Consider the following 21486-nt stretch of genomic DNA (forward strand, 5'->3'; position numbering starts at 1 on the left):
GCAAAGCCAACCTGGGCCCCACGACTCCGACATCCTGCGCTGCACCTGACCCTCAGAGCGCTGCGCAGTGCTGGCTCCCTGCTCTATCTGCACCCCACCGGCCCCGTGCCTGCGTCAGACCTCTGCAGCATGCTCATGAGCAATCACAGTGCTGGGAGGAGAATAAAGCATGACCCTCTGGTAGACGAATCCATGCCTGGGAGGAAAGGACAGCAGGAGGGGGGGTAGCTTTCTTTTCTCCAGGAATTACGTCAGGAGGGATTTCTAGCCTTCTATTTATAGCAGGGACTGGCTGACTGGCAACAAATAAATAATCTCTCATGGCAGAGGCCTGCTGCAGAGTGGGCAGAAACTCTGGAGGAGAGACCCAAGGGCCCTGGTATTTGCCTTAGCAGAGACAGGATCACCCCCACTCATCACCAAAGCCTTCCAGCCAATTCCTCCCTAACCGTGACTCTCCTTTCAATGGAAATTATTTTGCTGGCTCTTGGTTTGGCAGGAGAAAAGCAAGCAGCTAAACTCTCTCTTTTGGACCAACTGCTGGTGCTTGGAGAGTGGCATGGAAGGGACAACGATGGGGTGGATGGAGCAGGTCTGTCATTAGAGACCCTCTGTAAAGCCTTGACCCTCCTTCTGATGCTGGCCGGGGAGCTGGGACGTACCCCCACGCTCTGCGAGGCCACGAAGGATCCTGCCTGCTTCTGGGGTTGCGCCGTGCCAGGTGCACAAGGGCTCTTACTCTGAACTGCAGAAGGGGGACCCACACTGCCACCAGATCAGTATCGGGGGTGATTGTTATCGATGACCAGGAAGGTGGGAAGGAAGTGGAGAATGCCAGGAATTTGGAGACAACATCGGCGTGCGAGCCGTCGCCGGCACTCCCTAGCGACGGAGGCTGTCGGAGCTGCCTCCTGAGTCATAGCTCTTGCTCCTGCTGCGGCTGCTTCTGGGGCCTGAACTCCGGCTGCGGCTCCTGCCGTTGTCACTGCTGCTGCTCCAACTTCGGCTCCGGCTCGTTCGGTAGCTGGAGTAACTCCGGCTCCAGCTTGGGGAGCGGCTAAAGCTGCTGTACCAAGAGGAATAGCTGCTGGCGCTACTGGAGGAGGATGGACTGGGCCGGTAGTAGGGGATGGGGCGTTTGCGGGCACTGTGGGGACACAAAGAGACATGGGTTACTGGTAATACAAGGACAGACTCACTGCCAGATTCTCCAGAAAGCACTTCTGCTTTTGTACAGTTGTCCTGCACAACACCTCCCAAAAAGGGAAGAGACCAGGATAGCTGATAGGCCTTGGGATTCAAACCGCCCACCTCCAAGGCCCTGGGAAATGCTCCAAGCCCCATGTACGAGGCCAGGCTCCCTCATGGTCTCTGCCTGGAATGGCCTGATACTGTCCCAAAGAGCCCTCGGCTCGAGGGCTAGAGAAATCACCTGGACAGTGAGGAATAAAGTTCAAGGCCTTCTGTCACTCAATATTTGGCTCCTTCTCCTTCGTGGGAGATTTATCGCAATGAAAGTCCCTGGAAAAGTCGGGCGGGGGGGGGAATGCACCCAGTATCTGATGAGTCAGTCCCTGCTGTGACTTTATATCTGCCTTATTTCTTCACCTGCCTCCATGAGAACCCCTGCCTCCCTCTGCCTCCGTCCGCAAAATGCCATGCCCTTGGAGGGGCGGAAAGGCGTGCTGATCCGGCTCAGGGAAACTGGTCTCCTCCTCAAGCTGGGAGAACAGCCTCCTCTGGTGAGGGCTGGGACCAAAGGAGATCCCATTTCCCCCCAAGGGAGCTACGGCTCAGCTTGTCTCCAAGGCATGGGAGTGTGTCCCCTTACCTTGTGATGCGCCGAGCTTCAAGGTGGCTGGGAGAATCTCTCCTGCGTTTCCTCAGGGGCGAATAGGACTTCCGTCGCCGCCTCCGGTCACGTTCTCTGTGCGACTCCTTCTCACTGGAGCCATACTTGTGCTCTCTTTCACGGTCTCTAAGGAAGAACCAGTTTGGAAACTGTCACTGCTGGGTTTTCATGTGTGCAATTGGCTGGGTGGGTTTTGAACACGGGGGCAATCAACCATGCAGGGACAGGTGAGTGGAGGACATTCAGCTCCAAAAGCGATCTACTCCAAGCTAAATATTCTGGTGGCATCAGCTCTGCACAAACCCACTTAGCTGGACAGAGAGACAGTCATCTAGCCTGACAGATGGGCACCTGCTAATTGTGGGCTGCCTGGAGGTTTTCAGCAGTGTCTCCTCGTGGCCCTGTGCTGCCGAGCTAACGTGGCTTCCGTGCGCCTGTCTCTAAGGATGCACTCTGTATTTCCTCAGCTCCACTAAAATTGCTCTTGCTGGCTGTGCTGCGAAAGAGGGTGAGAACAACCCTCGCCGCTGGCTCCACGTTGCGAAGGGCCCCAGGTATCCCAGCAAGGCCATGCAGCGTTTCCAGGGGTAGGCTGGCTTGGCAGAGCTCTCCGTAAGGAGTGCCGGTGTTGCTATGGTTTTATCTTATGTTGAATTCCTGCACATGTTGGCACAGGCCCTTCCGTGGAGCGTAGCTCACACCCCTTTCCCTGCTCAATGCCATCTGCAAAGCGACACACTTCAGCTCAAGGGCCCTAGCCTTGCACACAGGGAATACACCCTCCTACACCGGGTGCAGGGACTGTCACAGCCTGCAAGAATCACACCCTGGAAGTGCAACGATGTTTTAAGAGCGTGAAACTTTCACTACACGCCCAGCAGCAGCTGGGGGAATTACTGTTGCTTGCCCTCAGCAGCCAGGCAGTGCGGGGAGCGTCAGCTGGCTTGCCAGGTCCCCACGAGTCTTGCACAGCTCCCCGAAGGAGCTGCTCTCGAGGGCAGAATGCCCCAGGACAGCAAGGAAGCGGCAGAGATGTTACCAGAAAAAATTGCCCAAAGAGAAGGTGAGGGAGCAGTTTGGGCCTGCCAGAACGAACCAGCAAGTACGCTAGAGTCCAACCAAGCGACTGAGGCATTTGGAAAGCACAAGACACCAGACATCGCGTGAGGAGACAGCTGTACCTGCCAGGGCTGTAGCGGGAGTAACTGGGGCTCCGACGAGGTCTTGAACTCCTGCTCCCAGGACTTTTTTTGCAGGACTTGGATGAATAGCTGGGGGACCGTGAATAAGACCTGGGGATAGGCAAGAACCAGAAAAGAGTTAAAGATCCTGCAGGTGAGGCTGCAACAGACTTCTCTGAATCTGGGCTCATGGGGTAGGGGTGCCCCACATTTCAGGCTCTCAGCCCAGCTCTGGAGGAAGCAGTTCACCCCAAGCTGTGCAGATCCCTGGGCCTCCCCCAAATTCTTATCCCCCTTCCCTGAGGGGCCTGCCAGCCTGCAAGAGCTAGACATTGCCCAGGGTCACAGGGACAGCTGTTTAAATTGACCTTACCTCTTCCCTGAAGAGCAGGATCTGCTTCGGGAGTACCTGGGGGAGGCCTTGCGGTGTAAAGAGCGGGAGCGGCTGGAGTGGCTGGAGCTGGGGGAGGACCTGCCCGTGCTGGCACACGACTCGCTGCGGGAGCTTGGCCTCAGCGGGGAGCTGTGGGTTGGGGACAGGAGGAAGTTTCGCTTCTTCTCTGAGCAGCCAAGATACGGAGACAGGCACCCTCTGCAAACATACGTTTGGACAGCCGCTGAGGCTGTGGTTGAGCTGGGACCAGTCCCTGGCCGTGGGGAGCGCCATGCTTCAGCTAACAGTACTCCCGTCCTCCCATTCCCCACCTGGGGATAAAAAACCTCCCAGCTTCCTAAGTTCCTGTTGCAGGAGACCCATTGCATGGGTCATGGTGCAAGAGCCACCCTCCAGGCTGGTGCCAGGGAAAGGCGGTGGGAAAGGTTTAAGGTGGTGTTGGTGCCTTCTCCTGAGTTCCTGCAGGATGGCAGATCTTCTGCTCCATGACCGACACAGCAAATGTGTCTGGTTGGCAGAGTGTGGGCCAGGGCAGTGAGCTGTACAGGCCCTGGGGCAGGGAGCAAGGTGGGGAGAGATCCTGGAGCAGGGAAAGGCAGAGCGTGGCAGGGCAAAGGCATGTGATCCCAGCCTGGCCATGGAGCAGCGCAGGCAGGAACCGAGTGCAAGTGTCCCATCACCTTTGCATAAGGCTGCACAAATTCCTCCAGCTCCAAGAGACGTGCCATGGTTCTGAACTGGGTTAGCCCAGCGGTGAACCACCCAACCAAAACCAATGGCCAGATGCAATCCCAGATCTACCTGTGCAAGGGCAGAGTTATCCCACTGGAGTCACAATGTGAAAGGTATCCACAGCCCTAAAATTTTACCCTCTAGCTGAAAATTCAGAGCTGGTTCTTCCTAACACCAATTCCTCTGCCTCTCCCCCTCTCTGATTCAGCCCTCCCACCACCAGACCACATCTAACTTTTAGGATTTAAGACCTGAGGGCCTGAGTTAGAAGAGCTCCCTAACACCACTAGCCTTAGGCATAGCCTTGGGTACCAGCTACTTTGCTTCAAAATCTTCATCCCCAGTGTGCACCTGGCAAATGGCCAGTGCCTCCAGGAATGGGAGGAGGTGATGGAGGCTGGCATCTGCTCCTCTCTCTTGACGATGACCTATGACATCGACTGTGGTTTGGCTCCTGCCCCCGGCCCCCCAGTCCTCATGCTCTGTGACTGCAGCAGACAGAGTTGCTGCTGGGTTATCCCAAGCCAGCGAGGCACTTGTCTCTCCTTGTGCTCCCCCCATCCAGGAGATGCTATCTTGTCACCCAGGACCAGCCCTGAATGAGCCAGGAAGGGACAGACTGGATTTGGCTCAATGGACAGAAGGAAAAACAGCCCATAATGGTTTTAGGGAAATGAATCCTGGCCCCCTTCCCCACGGTAAGCAGAGGGAGGGAAGTTGTACGGCAACCCCCCCAATCCACAGAACTGGGCTTTTCCCAGAAGGGCCGATGACTCTTTTCTTTTGCATGGTCATGACCGGCTAAGCCAGGCTGTGTTCAGGATGCAGCTCAGCCCAGGGCCAAATCCCTTGTTGGCCACACTAACGCCAGGAGAGCAGGCACAGGCATTTCCAGGGGGCATGACAGCTGGGTTTTCATTTTTCTCCTCAGTCTGAAGTATTGGTCCTTGCCGGGCTCTGGATTCCAGACTGGCAAGACCACGGGTCTGATTTATGTCTAACTCTATCCAGACCACAAAAACCTTCCTACCAGCTCACCATTGCAATTGGCAACTGGGCAGGAGACACAGACCCATCCCAGCGACAACATACCAGGTATGTGGCTGTCAGTAGCAGCCACTGGTGATCACTGACCTTCGATCTTGTCCCTGGGCATCTGGAGATAGATTTTCCAAAGCTGTTCCCTTGCTCTGGGAAAAGCAACTGGTGAAGGAATTTCCTGAATCAGAGCTGTTATCACTGTTGGCCAGTTTGGGCTTCCCAGACGAGAAGGCATGGCCAAAGCCATCATGGACTAGACTTCTTCTCTCCTGGCTGTCCTTTGACCTGGAGGAGCTCGTTTGAGTGGAGGGAGGGGAGGAAGTATCGTTTCCTGAGTCATATTCATGATACTCTCCATTCTGGCTGGCTAGGTTGCCAAGCGGGCTGTCTGTTTTGGTAAAGAGGTCAGCAGAAGACCCTGACTGAGAGATCTGAAAGCAAAAAAGCCATTTGGCATTGTTTGAACGTTTTTGGGGGGGGTTGGTTTTGGTTTTATTTTGTCAGATTTTTTTTTTTAAATAAACCCAGAAATTTTACCGTCATGATGCACTGAAACAAAAGGAAAGAAAGAAAGAAACAAAGTAAGAAAGAAAGCAAAAGAAGAAAGAGAAGAAGAAAACAAAAGCACATATCCCTGAAAGAAATCCACAGTAAGCAGAAACTTCTTTTCCCCCTGCTATAATAACGGGAAGATTTAGAGATCATGCAAAGAGTATCAGCATGCGATTCATGTTTAAACAAAAGAGTTTAACAAAGTAAATGGGGAACCAAAGAATCAAAATAACTAGCTAACTAAATAAAAAAAGGTAAAATGGAGGGAAAAGCCCTTTTTTAACCTAAAAGAGGGGGAAAAAAAGAAACAGGAATATACATACAAAAAACTACTTACTGATTAGAAAGAAAAAAAAATGAAACAAAATCCTAAATAAGTGTGACTTCTTTTTTAAGCTTGCTTAATAAGGAGACTGAATGAATGTCACTAAAATGAATAAAGAAAAATAAAATAAAATCAAGGGTTTCTGTACAAATTAAAAACTGGCAAACAAACAAGCTTAGCACTTTGAAACTAAAAAAAGGAAAAAAAAAGAAAAAAGAGGGGAAGGGGAAAAAGAAAAATCCCTCTGGAAATAAAAATTATACAGATATTTCTTTGTGTGCATTTTTTTTCCCCCTGAAGAAGGTATAGCTAAAGCGCTCAAGTGACCTCTAATAAATTCCCTGGTGTCTTGCGGATAGCATCCACTTACCCATCAAGAACTCCTCCTTTAGTAGGTAAGGTGTAAGAAAAAAGGAAGAGCGGGCAACATAAGTCCATCATTAGAGTCTCAAATTACAAGAAAAAAACATAAACCCTCTCTTCAATCCACACTGCCAACTGTTCGCTTGACTCGTCTATGTACGTACATGTTGCGACTGCTTTTTGTCTGTTTGCTTGTCTCACTTATTATTCACTTTTGTGTCCTTCTGTTTTAAATTAGGCTTTTCAGCCAGTTCCTTGAGGCTGATCACCAGCGCCGAATAGTCGCACCTTGTGCTAAATCCCGTTTGGGTTCATGGTGGCCCACAGACACACGGAAGTGACAAAAGGAGGTAAAGTGAGGGGAAAAAAATAAAAAAGAGGAGGGAAAAATCCTCCTGCTGCGATGAGTTAGAGAGCTGTGGGGATGGGGAGGACAGCCCTGCTCCTGCCAGCCGTCGGGCTGTGTTCAGCCAAACCCCACTGGGGTTTTGGCAGGCGGCAGATCCCAACTGGGGCCAGCCAGGACAACACATCCATGGCGGCTGCCCTGGGCAGGGCTGTCTTCAGGGACCCTGAGCACCACCGGGGTGGATTTACATCACTTGAGTAGTTTATCCCCTCAGTTTTTACCCACTGGCATCTGCCTGAGCCAGTCCAGGAAGGTTCCAGCAGGGCGGGCGGTGAGGCTACGCCAAGGCTAATGCCTGTGTGCTCTAGGGGTGCACGTTAGGGCCAAACCTGGACCCAGCACACCTGCACTCTCCATGGGGCTTCCTCCTCATTCACTCAACTGCTCTGGTCTCCTAATTTGCACCTATAAGGTTTGGTCCAGGGTCCTCGCAGTGCAGACACAGATATGTGTGGTTCTCCCACTCCAGATAGTCCTTCAATGCTATCCCAGCAGACCTGGCTCCCTGAAGCACCTGCACATGTCCTCCCGCCACGCTCTGGGGTGCCTGATCTCCCTCTGTGCTATGCTCTCCAAACATCTCATCAAACATCAAACTGTATCTCCAGGAAGCAAAGGAGATCTGTGTTGGGTGTCTCTCAGCACGGACAGAGCTGGTCCCCTTCAGAGGGCTCAGTCCTGGATGGCATGGACACAAGGCAGCAGCGCTGGTTGGTGCAGGGACAGGACTCTTTTCCTCATCCACAGAGGGAGTATAGACACAGACCAGGTCCTATCTACATGGAACTCCTCCATCCCACCAGATGGTGCCTTCATATCCCCCCTCCGGCCTCTAACATCTGACACGTGTCCCTTGGGCGGTTGCTCTTGACCCAATTCAAGAGGCATTAACTGGGTCAGGGAGGTCTGATTCAGATCACACACCGAAACCAGCAATGGCTGAAACCAAAGGGCAGCTGCTCCGAGAGAAAGCTGCCGGCACACAGAATGGGCCCTCAGCAAACAGTTCGTGTAAGGAGGATTATCCACAACACCCTCACGCTCTGAAAACACCTCGAGTTGGGGGATCTCCAAGTACCTTCCTACTGTCCCCAGAAACAGGAGTATTGCTGTTTCTGGGTAAGGCACAAATGACAGGAATTAGGTCATCCCAGCAAATCCATGCTAGAACTGGGGACTGCCTGTGGCCTCCCTTTCCATCGCACACTGACCTCTATGCCGTGCTCGGAGCCCTAGACTTGGAGGCCCGGGGAGCCCTGGCAGCAGACATGGGAAATGAAGGGAACCTTCTTAACTGACCAGCTTACACCTTTAATGCAGAAGCCCTGAGCAGAGCAGAAATGTCACCCCAACGTGCCCAACTAGGAATGAGTGGAGGGAGACACATGCTACACAAGAAATACAGGTCCTCCTTTCAGGATTAGGTGCTGCTCCTTGCTACTTCTCAGCTCTAGCACTTATCTGTAGCCCTTTTTCTTCCAGTGGAAACTGGGATGTCAAAGAGCATAAGACAGTCAGGTACCTGGCTCTCCTCTGGTTTCCACCAATTCTTACTAAAATGCTGACACTGTATCCAGAGCCCTGAGAAAACCTGGCTCCTTGATACGAACCCCTGTTCTCTCCCCAACCATATCCCAAAAGATACAGGATTGTTTGCATTTTCTAGTATGGCATTAGATTTTTTTAGAGGATGGTATATGGTTTGCTTTGGATCTGAAGCACACCTGAGACGTAGCCAGCTCTTGACTATCTTTTACTTATGGGCATAAAAATATCACCGCAGGTACTCCCTGGCTGCACAGGCAGGAAAGCCCTGGAGCGGGCATGTGGCTGCTCAGAGGGACCCTGACACCAACATTGCACATGCAGATGCCTCACTTCCATTTTCTTCAATCTAAAACAAAAGACCTTTTTTTCTTCACAGGCAATAAATCCAGCAGTTCCTGGCATTTCTAAAACAGCTCTGGGACCTGGGATATATGCTCTTGCTTTGCCTTTGCTGAAATTTACCTTTCAAAGCAGCAACTGCTCTCAGTACATCACATCTGTGAAATGATTTGGGAACCAGCAAGCTCCTCTTTAGCCCAATATCTGCATTAGCAGCACTCTGGGAAGAGGCAACGTGTGGATATTTGTAAAATATGGAGCACACGGCCCACGTGAGGGCTGGAAGGCCTGGCCTGGGCAAGGCTGGTGCTCAGGGGAAGGAAGCAGCTTTCCAGCCCACCCACACTGGTGGGCACCAGGCTCTAGGGGAGGTTCCTGTCCTGTGGCAAGAGCCAGGGTAGGAACCACCTGAGCCTGCAAAGGGCACGAAGGCTGAAGGTGCTTTAATCAGACCTCTGCTTGGAGGCAAACTCCCCCTCTGCTGACCTTGACTTTGCTTCTCGTTCCATTTTACTGCTTTGGAAAGGCACACCAGCCCCACAAAATGGAAACCACGAGCCACGTCTGAAAACATTGCGAGTTCAATTGAATTCTAATGGCTTTTTATTCTTCTAGGATGTTTTAAAAGTCTGGTCTTTTATAAACCTAAGTTGCTCTGTGTGAACACTTGGATTTTTTCCTCCTCTCTAATAAGTAATTAAATAATCTCAGTGAACTTTGCTTCCTTCAGCTTTCAGCAGGGGGACCTACTGCTGCCCTCAGGGGTACACAAGATATATATTTATTGTTTTTTTGTTTCAAATCATTATTTAATCAAGATGAAGGAGGAGAAATGAGGCCCTCACTCATACTTCAGAATGTAATTTTGAGTGAGCTCCTAGATCAAGAGGCAGCGCAGTCTAATAGGTTAATAGGTTACAAAAATACAATCACTACCAGTCTTCCAATTAAACTGAACAAGTCCATTTACTGTGCTTCAAACAGCCCTGAGGAGAGATATGACTATAAATTTTCTCAGCCATATGGGGACAGGGATCTAGCAATGAGCAGCATGGCACAGCCTGCGTTATAGTTGGGGGATTTCTTTCCTGGGCCTTTTTCTCTTATTTTGCAATGCATTTCAAAGCAGAGTTAATTTCTTTTTCAGAGGTGCATAATGTCTCCCTCTCTCTCTTTTGCTGTGCATTATAATAAGGAAAGGAATAAAAAGCTTGTGTCAATGACCCCAGCGAGCCTTGCTCTCCGTGCCGGCCCGGCAGACAGCTGCCAAGCTGGCTGATGAGCCGCGGGCAGGGGAAGCAGCACCTGCTGAGAGGGGCTGCCTGGGGCAACGAGGCCGCTGCTTGATCGGGGTATATTCCTCGAGAGGGACATTCATCCTCTGGAGCAGTGGGGGGCAGGTCTTTACCTAGGGGAAAGGGGTTAGATCTGCTAGCAGTTTGCCCCAGCTGAAAAGCCAACCTACTATTAAAGTGAGTGCAAAAATACTGGTGCTATGGGAATACACTATAACCCCATTATGCACAATTACGAATCCCCAACTCAAGGAAAAATGAGTGAAAAGATTCCTTTTAGCTGGATGGAGAGCTCAGGATGGGGTTCCTTCTACCAAAAGAGCTAAGTTAAGCCTGGGAACCTGAAAGCAATGGTATGACTGTCCCCGCAAGGCCAGATATTGGGTTATTTGGGGCTGGAGGGCAACACTCCCATGTGGCCTGGGTCACAGATCCATTCCTGGCGGTAAATTCCTGATAATGCAAAGCAATAAATCTTTGCTTGGCAAAACCCCTTTCAGCCCGCTGGGGTGCAGCCAGTGCTGCACGCTGCAGGCCAGGGTGTCCCCAGCACGGTTCGGGCTGGGCTGGCGCAGCCTTGTGCAAGGGTTCGCCTCGCGCCACCTCCTTTGGCAGCTGGCGTGAGGTTGCCCTCCCACTGCCATGCRCATCCCTTCCTCGCCCCATCCCCGGCTCCTGGTCCCCTGGGTCCCGAGCACCGTGCTGCAAATGCACCACAGCCCGACCACGGCCGGGGGTAACTTTAGCTCCCTGGCTGGGAGTGGAAAAAAAGGAAAAGCAAAAAGAGAACAATTTCCATATTCATAAACGCAAGGAGCGCAGGGGGGCTTTGCCTTTCCGTTCTTTAAGGGCCATGTTTGTTGACAGAAACATGGTGTAGAACAGCTAAAGGAACGGCTTTTCCCATATAAACCAAAAACCCAGGCTAGAACACACAGAGCAACATCAAGCCAATATCCAGGCCTGCTACAGCCTGGAGCCTGGCTGCACACGCTGCCTCAGCCCCTGCACAGCATTTCCCCACTTCTATCTTTCTGCAGACGCATTAGCACAAAGATAAACAGTGCCATTTGGAACAGCCTTACCCCCATTGAGCCTCATTRAGAATTTGGCTGAAGACTATGTTAATTTGTGACATTGTAAACGAGTTTCAGTGGAAGTAAAGGAGCTGGCAAGGAAAGYGCGGGCAGTGTGCAGTTATCTTCATCAGGTACAACAAAGGCAATTAGATTCATACCCTGCAGGTATTTATATTGCGCTGTTAAACTAAAAGCACAGTGGCATGTAATATATCTGTATCAGTGCGGAATAAAGCATCTGCAGCAGGTCAGGGGGGTGTTATTAGTGTTCAAAAATAGATGCTGCATATCACCCACAGTTTCTCTACATGCTGAGGCACAGACCGATAATCCTATTCTCAACAGGTGACTATTGCGGCTGCAGGTGATTAAAGGGAAAAGAGAGGAAGAAGCTAGGAAATCCATTGCTGAAAAGAAAAGTAGCAGGGAACTTTGGGAGTGTTTTGGCGTGTCTGCAGAGGTGTGCGTGTATCAGCTTATAAATAAAGGCAAGAGGGGAAGAAGCAGCAAGGTAGATGCATGGGCAGGGCATTCTTTTGTTTGTTTTTTTTTTTCTCCTCCTAAATTATAGGTCGGCCTGGTTAGGAAGTGTGGACCCTTCCAGTAAAAAGGAAGGAGAATAATTCTGGGGGGAAAAATTCACCACAAAATGCTTCAATTTTTCAGAAGAAAAACAAAACAGAGTAAGAACTGGCATGAGAAGCATAAATGTTGATTTAGAAGTGCTCCTGCAGTACCTCACGGGAGTTTGTGTATTGTATCTCTGCTTCTCTTCTGCCTGCCTGGATCCTGAATGCACAATCTCTCTCCTTTGGAGCTATCATGATGCATCTCTCAGGGAAGGAGGGTTTGGCTTGGAAGCCCAGGCCAGACAGAAGGGCAGGAGTGTGATACTGTAACTCCCATGGAGGATTGAAATATGCCATTTCTGAATCGAAATTCTAGAATTTTTGCCAAATCTTTTCTTTTCATTGCATCATAATCCCAGCTGCTTTCAAAGCTGATTCTGATAGAACTACACTTATTTATGGGAGAGCTGCAAAACAGTGGTGTGTACTCTTTAATAGATGAGGCTAAAAGTTTCCATTCCTTTTTGCCCTTGTCAGTTTTGAATACATGATATTTAATGACCTCATTCAGAAAAAATTTCAGGGACAGCCTTTAACCATGAGCTTCAATTTAAGCAAGTGCTTAAAAGTGTTCTTGAATGATGCCCCAGGAGAGTGTACTTCTCTTCGGGAATAGAAAGGACACTAGTGGACTGCACAGTAAATGAACTGATGCCTCTTTATCATTGGAATATTTGTTTGTGTTTTTAACCCTAGATCAAAAGAGTACAGCAGTGTCCCGATGACTTTACTTTGCATCCATCGCCTGCATCTGCAACTATAAACACTCTGATTTTCCCTGCCCTGCAGCTTGTGTGCTCATTTACCCTGAGTGAGGCAAGTGCAAAGGGGAGTGCAGCATGCTTGAGTTTAGCTCATTTTAAAGGATTTTACAGTTTTCAATTGGAGTTTACTCTTGCTCTGGGAACAGAACAGCTGGCAGTCGGCTTCACAGGACTCGGAGCCTGGCTTCAGAGAGAGGAAACCTAGTACCAATTAAAAACCAGGCTTAGACTCAAAAACATTTACGTAAAATATGTGGCTTGTGCAAAAAAAAGAAAAACCCAAAACAAAAAAACAAAACGAAACAAAAATCCTTGGTGAAAGGATGCAGTCTTTGGCCAGTTGTTTTTTGGGAGGAGCCGTTAACTCATTCCTACCTTCCCAAGTTGGCAGACGGCAACACCCCAGGCTCATGCCAATAAAAGCTTTATAGCTTGTTATTCTTGCTTTGGTGTGTGCACATGCACACACAGACACRTGCCCAGGGTGCAGGTTCTGCCATTCACGGTCTATCTTATACGGTTTTATAAACCATAACTTGCATGTGTGCTACATGTTCAGTAGATGCATAAAACGAGAGCAAGTGTGCATATCTACAATTGTCAGAGAGAGCTTGTGCCCATCTATATCTATGTATAATCTCTGTGTATTTTATAATATATTTTATAATCTCTGCGTATATGTATGTGTAATCTCTTTGTGTATTTATGCACTCACGGCAGGTGAGTRCATAAAGTCTCTCCTCTTGCTGGCACTGTCTCACTGTCGCTGATGTAACTACTGAGTACGGCTGAGCTATTTCCAACTGGCGACCGAGCCATAGAGGAGAAAAATCACATCCCCATTATCTACCACTTTGGGGCTTGGACGGCTTTGTACCCAAGACACCCCTAATGTTACACACCCACGCGTGTGTGTACCAGATTCTGCACTACCCTGAGTCTTATGTAGCAACCCGTCCCTCCAGAACGCCTCTCAGAGGCTAATGCTGTGATCCAAGAGCATCGCAGCTCTGCTCTGCAGCCACTGGGAACAAGGGGGAAATGTGGCATGCAAAAGCAAGACTTCATATCAATCTGTATWTAATATTTCTCTCCATCTCTTGCTTCCTCAGTTCTAAGGTACGTATATCATCCCTCTCCACATACATGGAAAAACATCCTAAAGCGCTGAGCCTGATTTTACCCTCAGCTGCACACGCAGTTCCCATTAGCATCAATGAGAGCTGCTCATCAGCTCAGAATTTGGCCCTTGGCCTTGTCAGTCCAGAGAAAGAGTGATCTTAGAAGGATCCTGACARTCAGAAAACATCCCCTGCCAATAATCAGCAACTCATTAAATGTAAATGTTTCTTTTATATATGTTTGATTCCCTTTCTTCCCCTGAAGGGCTAAACTGTTGGACATGAAGACCAGTGAATTAAGTTCACATCCAGCTGAGCAAAGGCTGCATAACAAACACTTCCCTGTAAAATATCATTGCTGGAGGCCACTTTTTTTTTGTTAAATGTCCTCAATTCATTATTCATAGGCTAGAGTCTTTGCAAATTTTTCCCCTCTCCAGCCCCACCCTTGGTGTGGAAGTACTGAAGGAAGGAATGACTTTAAATACATTGGAGAACAGCACCATTAATAAGTAATATAGTTTTGAACCAACTTTGTCTAACATCACTATAATTGAATTATAAAAATTTTATATCAGCTCTCTCACCCAGGTTCCTGTGGCTAGTCTGAGCAAGGAAGCAGAGYGTGTAATACTTACTACTTCCTTAGGAGACAGGAAGCTGTAGAGTGGGAGGGTTTGGCTGGCTTTTTGGCTGGCCTGAACCTCTGCAGAGGAGCTTCGCTTTGCAGTGCTCTTTGAATGATGCCGGGAGCGTCTTCGCCGTGTTTTACGCCCTTCCTCCCGAGACCTGGCTCTGTGCCTCCAGGAGAAGATATGGAGAACCAAACTGTTATTCCTTGGTATTGCAGTGGTGCCCATTAGCAGCTCCATACAAATCCTTCAGAGCTTTGTGCTAGGCCACTGCATGCAGGAGAAAGTCCTCCACATGACTACCACAGAGAGCCATGAGGGTGAGAAAAGGGATGTTTTGTCCCCCCCATATGCTGGGGAAGGGAGACTGGGTTGAAATCAGCTGTCATGGACTGATCATCAGCCTTGGGGATTARAACTTGTGACTACTGGATTGAGCAGCTACAGCCACTGCTCCTTGAGCCAACCCCCTTTTCTACGGCCAAGACCAAAAGGTGCTCAACCCTCCAGTGTGTGACATAGCTACTAACAGAAAGAGATGTGGCTGCACAGAGTGTTTGTGGGTCACACTGGCTTTTGCAGTCACACCTCTGAGCCCAGCCAGGGAGTACTGCAGATGAACACCCAGTTCAGCGAGCAGTGACATTACCTGCTTCGGCAGTTAGGGGAGCGGGAATTGGAGCTCTCTGAGCGAGAGTGGTGGTGGCGATGGCGATGAGATTTCCGGGGCCGCCCACGAGAGCTTTAAGAAGTAGAAAGAAAAACGACCATTAGGCTGGCAGACTGGAGGGATGCAAGAGCCCACAGTTGGAGGCCTAAGTCAACAACATCCAAACCAGAAATGAGATCTGTATTTTAAACTAAGGAGATTGGTGCATGAAACATTGCACAGGACACCAAGGGGGCATGAGACATTCTCCAWCCCTCCATATCTAAACTTAAAAGGCAAGTCACCTTACTGAGATCAATGCTAATCTTTAAACCACAAGCTATTAGGGTGGCAGTAGAGCTTGCCAGGTGGAGATCTACAGGCTTGCATGCAGGAGAGGAGCAGAGAGCACCAATCCTTTCTGCCTTCAAGACCATGAAGAGGCTATGTGCCTCATACCTGCTCGCCCTTCATCCTGCAGGCTACCCTAACACAGCCAGGGAAGAGCCTGGTACCTTCACACTACTGAGCCTTGTTGGGGGAGATCTGTCCCTCTGGGCAACCCATCATAAAACTCAACCCCCTGTATTTCGTTCTGTGCCCCTCTCTGTAGTGCAGGTACCTTGCTAAAGAGCRGGTGCAAAAGACAGGCTCAGATGCACACAGTGCACTTGGTAACAGCCAGCCTTCCCCACCCTCTCTTGGGGAGAGGCTGTAGCCAGTGCTATAGGCAGCTCCTTCTCTGGTTGCTGCATGAACATGAACACGTGTTGCAGCTTCCCTAACCTCAGTCTGCCCTATGTGCAGTCCCTGCTTGAGGGGACAGAGCCATTTTATCTGGCTCCTCGTAGGTGTCCAGTTACTAGCGCTCCCTTTTCTTACAAGGCCACAGGACAGCTATAAGCAAACTGGGACCTGTGCACATAGACCCTGGTTCAGTACCCTGCTGCACTTCCTTTGCTCCATTCTGGCTGTAATTGGTGGATTATCCGGCTCTATCGCTGAGGAGCTGTTGTTGCCGGTGCCAACAGTTGAAGTCCTGCACATGGACAGCAGGACAACATGGGTGGCAAGCTGGCACCTTCAGCGCCCGTTCCCTCTTGCCGTGCCTCGTGCCTATCACAGCAGGTATTTTAGAGCTGGTACTGTAACCATCTGCTCAACCTGGCACTGCTGTGCCAGCAGCCAAATCTAATGAAGGGTTAGCTGGTGAGAACAGTCTGATTTCATAGCCACATTATACAAGTCATTGACAACACTAATATACCTGTTTGGACAGCGTTTGGCAATTCACCACTATAAAAAGTCAGCAAACCAATTGCTTGAGAACAACATCTCCTTTAAGGGAAAAGGGCAACCACCAAGGCAATTGCTTGAACTTCACTTGCCTGTTTTTTCTGATGTTTTTTATACTCTACAATTGTATTAAAACAAAAAAAAAAACCCTTCACATTTTGGGATCCACCCTCCTTATATCTGAACAGCTGGAATCGGCAACACTGAACATCTATCCTTCGTACGGTGGATTTGTGTGAAAACCCCCATCTTTGCTCTTCACCCTCTGCATCAGTGCCCCCAGTTAAGACTTTTGCCCTTCTGCAGGAGGAAGAACTGGTCCTGTGTGATTTAGGTAACCAGTTTCTCAACACAAAGATAAGCCAAAGCAAAGTGATTATACACAAGGCCTGCTCTGAGCTGGCTCATGGGATCTCTCTGATCCACACCCAGGAGTAATGAGGATGTTTGCAGCAACCAGGAGTGGCTCAGTTCTGATCTGTGAGATGAAAGATAAGGGCTAAAACACCCTGGCTGGTTTATCCCCAAAGAGCAATTCTAGCAGCTCTCATTCCCCTAGGTCAGTGCATTTGAGCAAGGCATCCAATCTTTGCTTTAATTATATGCTTTTAGGCTACTGCATACCTGCCAACATTACGTTGTGTTTGGGAGATGTCTGCTTATACTGATAACCTAGGAAGCCTCAGTTTTACCAATGATCTGTGAAATTTCTGGTGTCCAGCAGCCCAGTTTGAGCAAAAACAGTGACTGCACTACTGAACATGCAGAAATCACAGAAAGAAGGGGATAGGCTTTCTCATGCAATAGGGAGTTGGTCCACACAGGCACAGGGAACTCAGTATCCTCTGCACCTAAAGGATTCCCAAACCCTTCAGTCCCACAAGTTCTGGGGTGACACTGGCAGTGCCAGGGGTTATCATCCCTCTACCCCCTTTCTGCCTAAGAATAAGAGCTAGAAGTTCAAACTGCCAATCAAACCAGCAGAGTCCCATCTGCTAAGCAGGCTTCTCTCTCCAACAGATTATCTCAAGTGCCAACAGAACCAGCCAGGGTTTTGGTGACTACAGTTCAGCCCCAGAGTTGTTTTATTGCTTAGAAAGCAGGTGAGAAGCCACCAGGTTGCAACACCCAGGAGAAGGCTGAGAAGGAAGTGAACGAATAGAGCAGAGCTGGGACTGTGAGGGAAGTCGCTTCCAAAGCCCTTCTCTGGAGCTGGAGAAGGTGCCTGTGTCYTCCTCACCTGGTGTGATCTCCTTCTCCAGTGGCAAGTCCTTACCACAGGCCTTCCTCCTGGCCCTGAGGAAGGTATCACCACATTTCATACAGCACCCATTGGATTATCTGCCCCATGGGGCAAGGGTTGTGCTCCACTAACTCTCCAGGGCAGATGCAAGCCTCAGCCCCCAGAATCTTACACCCTCCATTGGCTCCAAACACTCACTTCTCTTCCTAGCCTCCCATCCCAGTTGYCTTCTGCCCCTATTCAGATATTTGGTTGCATTGTATATCCTACTGTAACCTCTGAGGGCTGTTCAGCAGCAAATAAGGCAGAGATAAAGCTCCTCAGAAAGCGTGCACCAGCCTGCCCTTTGGGCAGTGGAGGCTGCAGGACACTGTGCTCCGTGGGAGTCCCAGGTAAAGCACGGAGGCAGATATGAGTTCATTCTCTCATGCTGCCCTGAGCTGAAGAGGCTGGTGTCTCTGCTCAGGGGTGGATGAACCAGACACTGTACATCCCTTGTCTGATACAAAGAAAGTGCCAAAGCAAGTAGCACAGAAGACAGGGAGATGAAACACTCCAGCCTCTACAAGCCTTTTCCCATTCCAGCAAAACCAGAACCACTGGTTTTATCTGCAAAACAATTCTGAGAGTTGTCTGRGGCTTTGCAGCCAGCATTAGCTCCTAAGGGCCCGCCACACCAAGTGTTTCCTAGCCCCGCAGTCCTGCGCAGGCAGGGCAGGGAGGACCATGCATTGCTACTTACTGTTTTTTGTGTTTTCTTTCTTCCTTTCTCTTACTTTTAGGGCTTGAAGAACTAAATAAGAAATGGCTAATTAATTGGGAGATTTCTGTTCTGATAAAAAGTCACACAAACACATGTTAATGTTACAGTTAAATCACCCAGAAGTGTACAACAGAAGCAAAAGGGATGAATATTCTGTCTTGGCACAGGGGGTCTGAGTCCCTGCTGACAAATCTGGCTCATGAGCTTGGACAAAAAGGGATCTCCACAGGGATGAGCCATCCTGTTGGGTTTGCAGTTCCTTATGGAGAAGATGAATACTTCTGGATGCTGTACACACTGGAGTCAGCAGAGTTCTTCCAGTGCACATCAGGAAAGGCACTGAGATGACTCTGGCCTGAAGGTTTCAAAGATGGGTGCTGCTGGGAGCTGCATATTGTTTGCAAATGAAATCATAAGAAAAATGAAGATTCAAGATGCAATCCAAGCATCTGGGACAGGGCTTCTGCTGGAATGAGGTTTCCTGTCTGGCTGAGCCTAGCTGTCGGGAACTATGTAACCCCTTCTACTTTTAAATAGCCCATCAAGAACAAAAAAACCCACTATCTAGGAAACAACTTGAGGATCCCTTATATAGGAACCTACCATGACAAGCCAGGTAGGGGACCATGCTGAGATGAGAACTGATATCCTGGGTCGGCATGCTCATAACTAGGCTGGGGTGCATGTGAACATGCTCCAAGACTCCAGCTTTCAGAGCCAGACCTTGAAGGTGCAAGAGGAAAGTCTGTCTCATTGTAAAGTGAGGGGGAGGTGGGAGAGCAGAGACTCTCACTTTGGAGTGCTGGACCCCAATAGCATGAAGGATGTCTCCTGCAGCTGCTGAGAGAGTCTCCTCCAGCTGCCCTGGGTGAAGGTGCATCAGGCCATCAGAGCGTGGTGTAACCCATTCCTGTCCAGCTCTCAGTGAGCTACCCCACTGATCAGAGGTCCCACTTGTCCCATTCAGCCCTGCCTGCTCCTGATCTGGCCATGAGTACCAGAAGCACCATATGGCTGGGCCTGGGGGAACTTGAGGGTGTAGGAGATGGGACCCTGGCAATGGAGAGCCTATGTGAGCAGAAATCTGCCTTTGCCATTCAGTATACGGTCTGTGCAAGCTATCCTTTCTCTCCTCCCTTCCAGAGGGGCAGGGTTGGGATCAGCCTTACACAACAGGAGCAAAGCGGGGAAGCTATCTTAAGGATGGCATTAGCTCTATAATTGATTTGGACGAGGTTGCCAGGGGCGAGGCTTAAACCAAGAGGTTCTTTCCAGTTGCGTGCTTGATCACACAGATCAGGCTGAAGACTTGAGTCCTGTGGGGTCTGAGGAACACATACGGCTGAATGGGGGGGGAGGGAGGGCAAGCCCCAAATATGCATAGGATGGGGAAAGTCAAGGGGATCCCACAAGAAGACACAGAAGAAAATGTGTTTTACACCTCCACCCAGTGGATCTCAGCCTCCTAAGTTCCTGAAAAGACCATTAAAACTCTCATTTTTTAAGAGTCCACCCATACTTGCTCAAGTTTTACCTGTGTCTTCTCTTCTTTGAGGATAACCTGCAAAAAAACCAAATACATACATTGAATACAGGGTCTCACTAAGGTAGAAAGCTGGATCAGAGACAATGTGGTTAGGACCAGAGCTACACAGAGCTCTGTGAGAGGACTCCAGGTACCAGCTGGACAGAGTGGTCCTGGCCTCCTTTAGACAGCTAGCAAAGGGGTAGCTGAGAAATGCTGGTGTGGTGGAAATTGCTGGCACACTCAGCAGATAACAGAATCTGACCCACCGAATAATGTGTTGAGCAAAAACATTCCCTGGTGGGTCCCTTTTTTTCTACTACTGCCTCCATAGTTTTGCACTGCATTTAATTTGGGGGCCAGAGGTGAGTCCAGTCACTGGCCTTCTCTGTGAAGGACCAAGCTGCAGCTGAGGAACAAATCTTTTCTGCATAACTCTGGAGCAGCGTCAGGGACAAAACAGCATCCTATCTCTGTCTTGCCTTCTGGAGCATCCCTGAGGTGACTCAGGGGCCACCGTGCTGGTGTCCTCAGAGGAAACCCTGGGTGCATGGACGACACCCTACCATGCTGAGGCCTGGCCCCCATACCCTGCACTGCCTGCTGTCCCACCTGAGCACATGGGACAACATCCCGCAGAAGCCATGGCCACCAGTCCTTCCTGGGAGGGCCAAGAGACTGCCTGTTGCAAAGTCAATTAATTGGGATATGTAGCTGGGTCTGATACCAAGTGCCTGGAAATGACCCCTGCTGGTCACTAATGCCCAAYGGTTTAACACGCTGCCGCCTTTCGGGACCAGCTGTAGCTCACCCTTGGTTTGCAGGGCTACAAACGGGCATTACAGGTGCGATGCCAAGGAGAGCCTGACCCAGGGCTGCTTTCAGGAGGTGGCGTCCATCCATAAGAGCCTAAAACTCACCCCTCAGAAAGRAAACATTTTGAAAGAGTTCCTATACTCTTGTCTTTCCTCCTCCCTCTCTTTCTCCCTTTTCCATAAGGATCAAACTCAGCTTTTCACATTTTTTATAGCTCCTTTTTTGGTTCAATGAATTATTAATATATGAACTTTCCCAGGGAGGTGGCATCCACTGCGCTCTGCAAATATTGGCTGAACAGCGGAGAGAAAGCAATGAAATATTTGCGATTTTAAACATTTAATCGCACTCTTGAATTTAAAGCCAGACTTGAGAGAAAGGGTGCGGGGAGGCAGCAAGGGTGAGCCCTCGCCCTCCGCAGCGCGGCCGGGGACGGGCCCGAGTGGGGACGGCCAACCCTGCTCACTCTCGGCATCTGGGGGACGTCCGAGCTATGAATCTGGGGATTTTTTGCCCCATTTTGCCGATAGCGGTGGCGCCCCGGCGGGTGCAGCTCTRCAAGACCAGCCGCAACTGCTGCTGGTGGCGGCGAGCGCTGATGCCGAGGCCCGGCCTCAGACGACAGCGCCCGGGGCTCTGGCAGGAGGGAGGAAAAAAGAGAGAAAAAACGTTTTTAAGATGGAAATACCTGTTTCTTTTTCGTTTCTTCGAGCTCTTCTTCTTCTTCTTCTTCACGGGCGAGGGGCTGTAGGAGGGAGACCTGGGGGGAGGCAGCGGTGTGAGGCAGCACCCGGGGGGCATGGCGCGGCCCCTCGTGCCCCCCGGCGCCGGCCCCTGGCCCCCAGCCCCCAGTCCCCAGCCYGTGCCCGGCCGCATCCCGGGGAGTCTGGCAGCATCCCGGGGCGGCCGCCGGCCCTGCGTGGTGGAGAGGGAAGCGC

At 50.1% G+C, this 21486-nt stretch overlaps 1 protein-coding gene across 1 annotated transcript in view; it reads right to left on the reverse strand.

Moving 5' to 3' along the window:
* Window positions 1-882: 882 nt before the first annotated feature.
* The window catches only part of SRRM4 (serine/arginine repetitive matrix 4), a 40187-nt gene continuing 19583 nt past the window's right edge, over window positions 883-21486 (reverse strand). Inside the window, exons 4-13 of the mRNA XM_026075210.1 lie at window positions 21237-21308; window positions 19742-19768; window positions 18187-18237; window positions 14906-14998; window positions 14263-14425; window positions 5294-5631; window positions 3407-3625; window positions 3034-3144; window positions 1832-1978; window positions 883-1147 (exon numbers count right to left, since the gene is read on the reverse strand). Of these exons, the coding sequence (XP_025930995.1) occupies window positions 883-1147; window positions 1832-1978; window positions 3034-3144; window positions 3407-3625; window positions 5294-5631; window positions 14263-14425; window positions 14906-14998; window positions 18187-18237; window positions 19742-19768; window positions 21237-21308 (1486 nt within the window). The remainder of the gene's footprint in view (window positions 1148-1831; window positions 1979-3033; window positions 3145-3406; window positions 3626-5293; window positions 5632-14262; window positions 14426-14905; window positions 14999-18186; window positions 18238-19741; window positions 19769-21236; window positions 21309-21486) is intronic.

Source organism: Apteryx rowi, unplaced genomic scaffold (assembly GCF_003343035.1).
Source record: "Apteryx rowi isolate R43461 unplaced genomic scaffold, aptRow1 scaffold_40, whole genome shotgun sequence".
NCBI classification, from domain to species: Eukaryota; Metazoa; Chordata; class Aves; order Apterygiformes; family Apterygidae; genus Apteryx; species Apteryx rowi.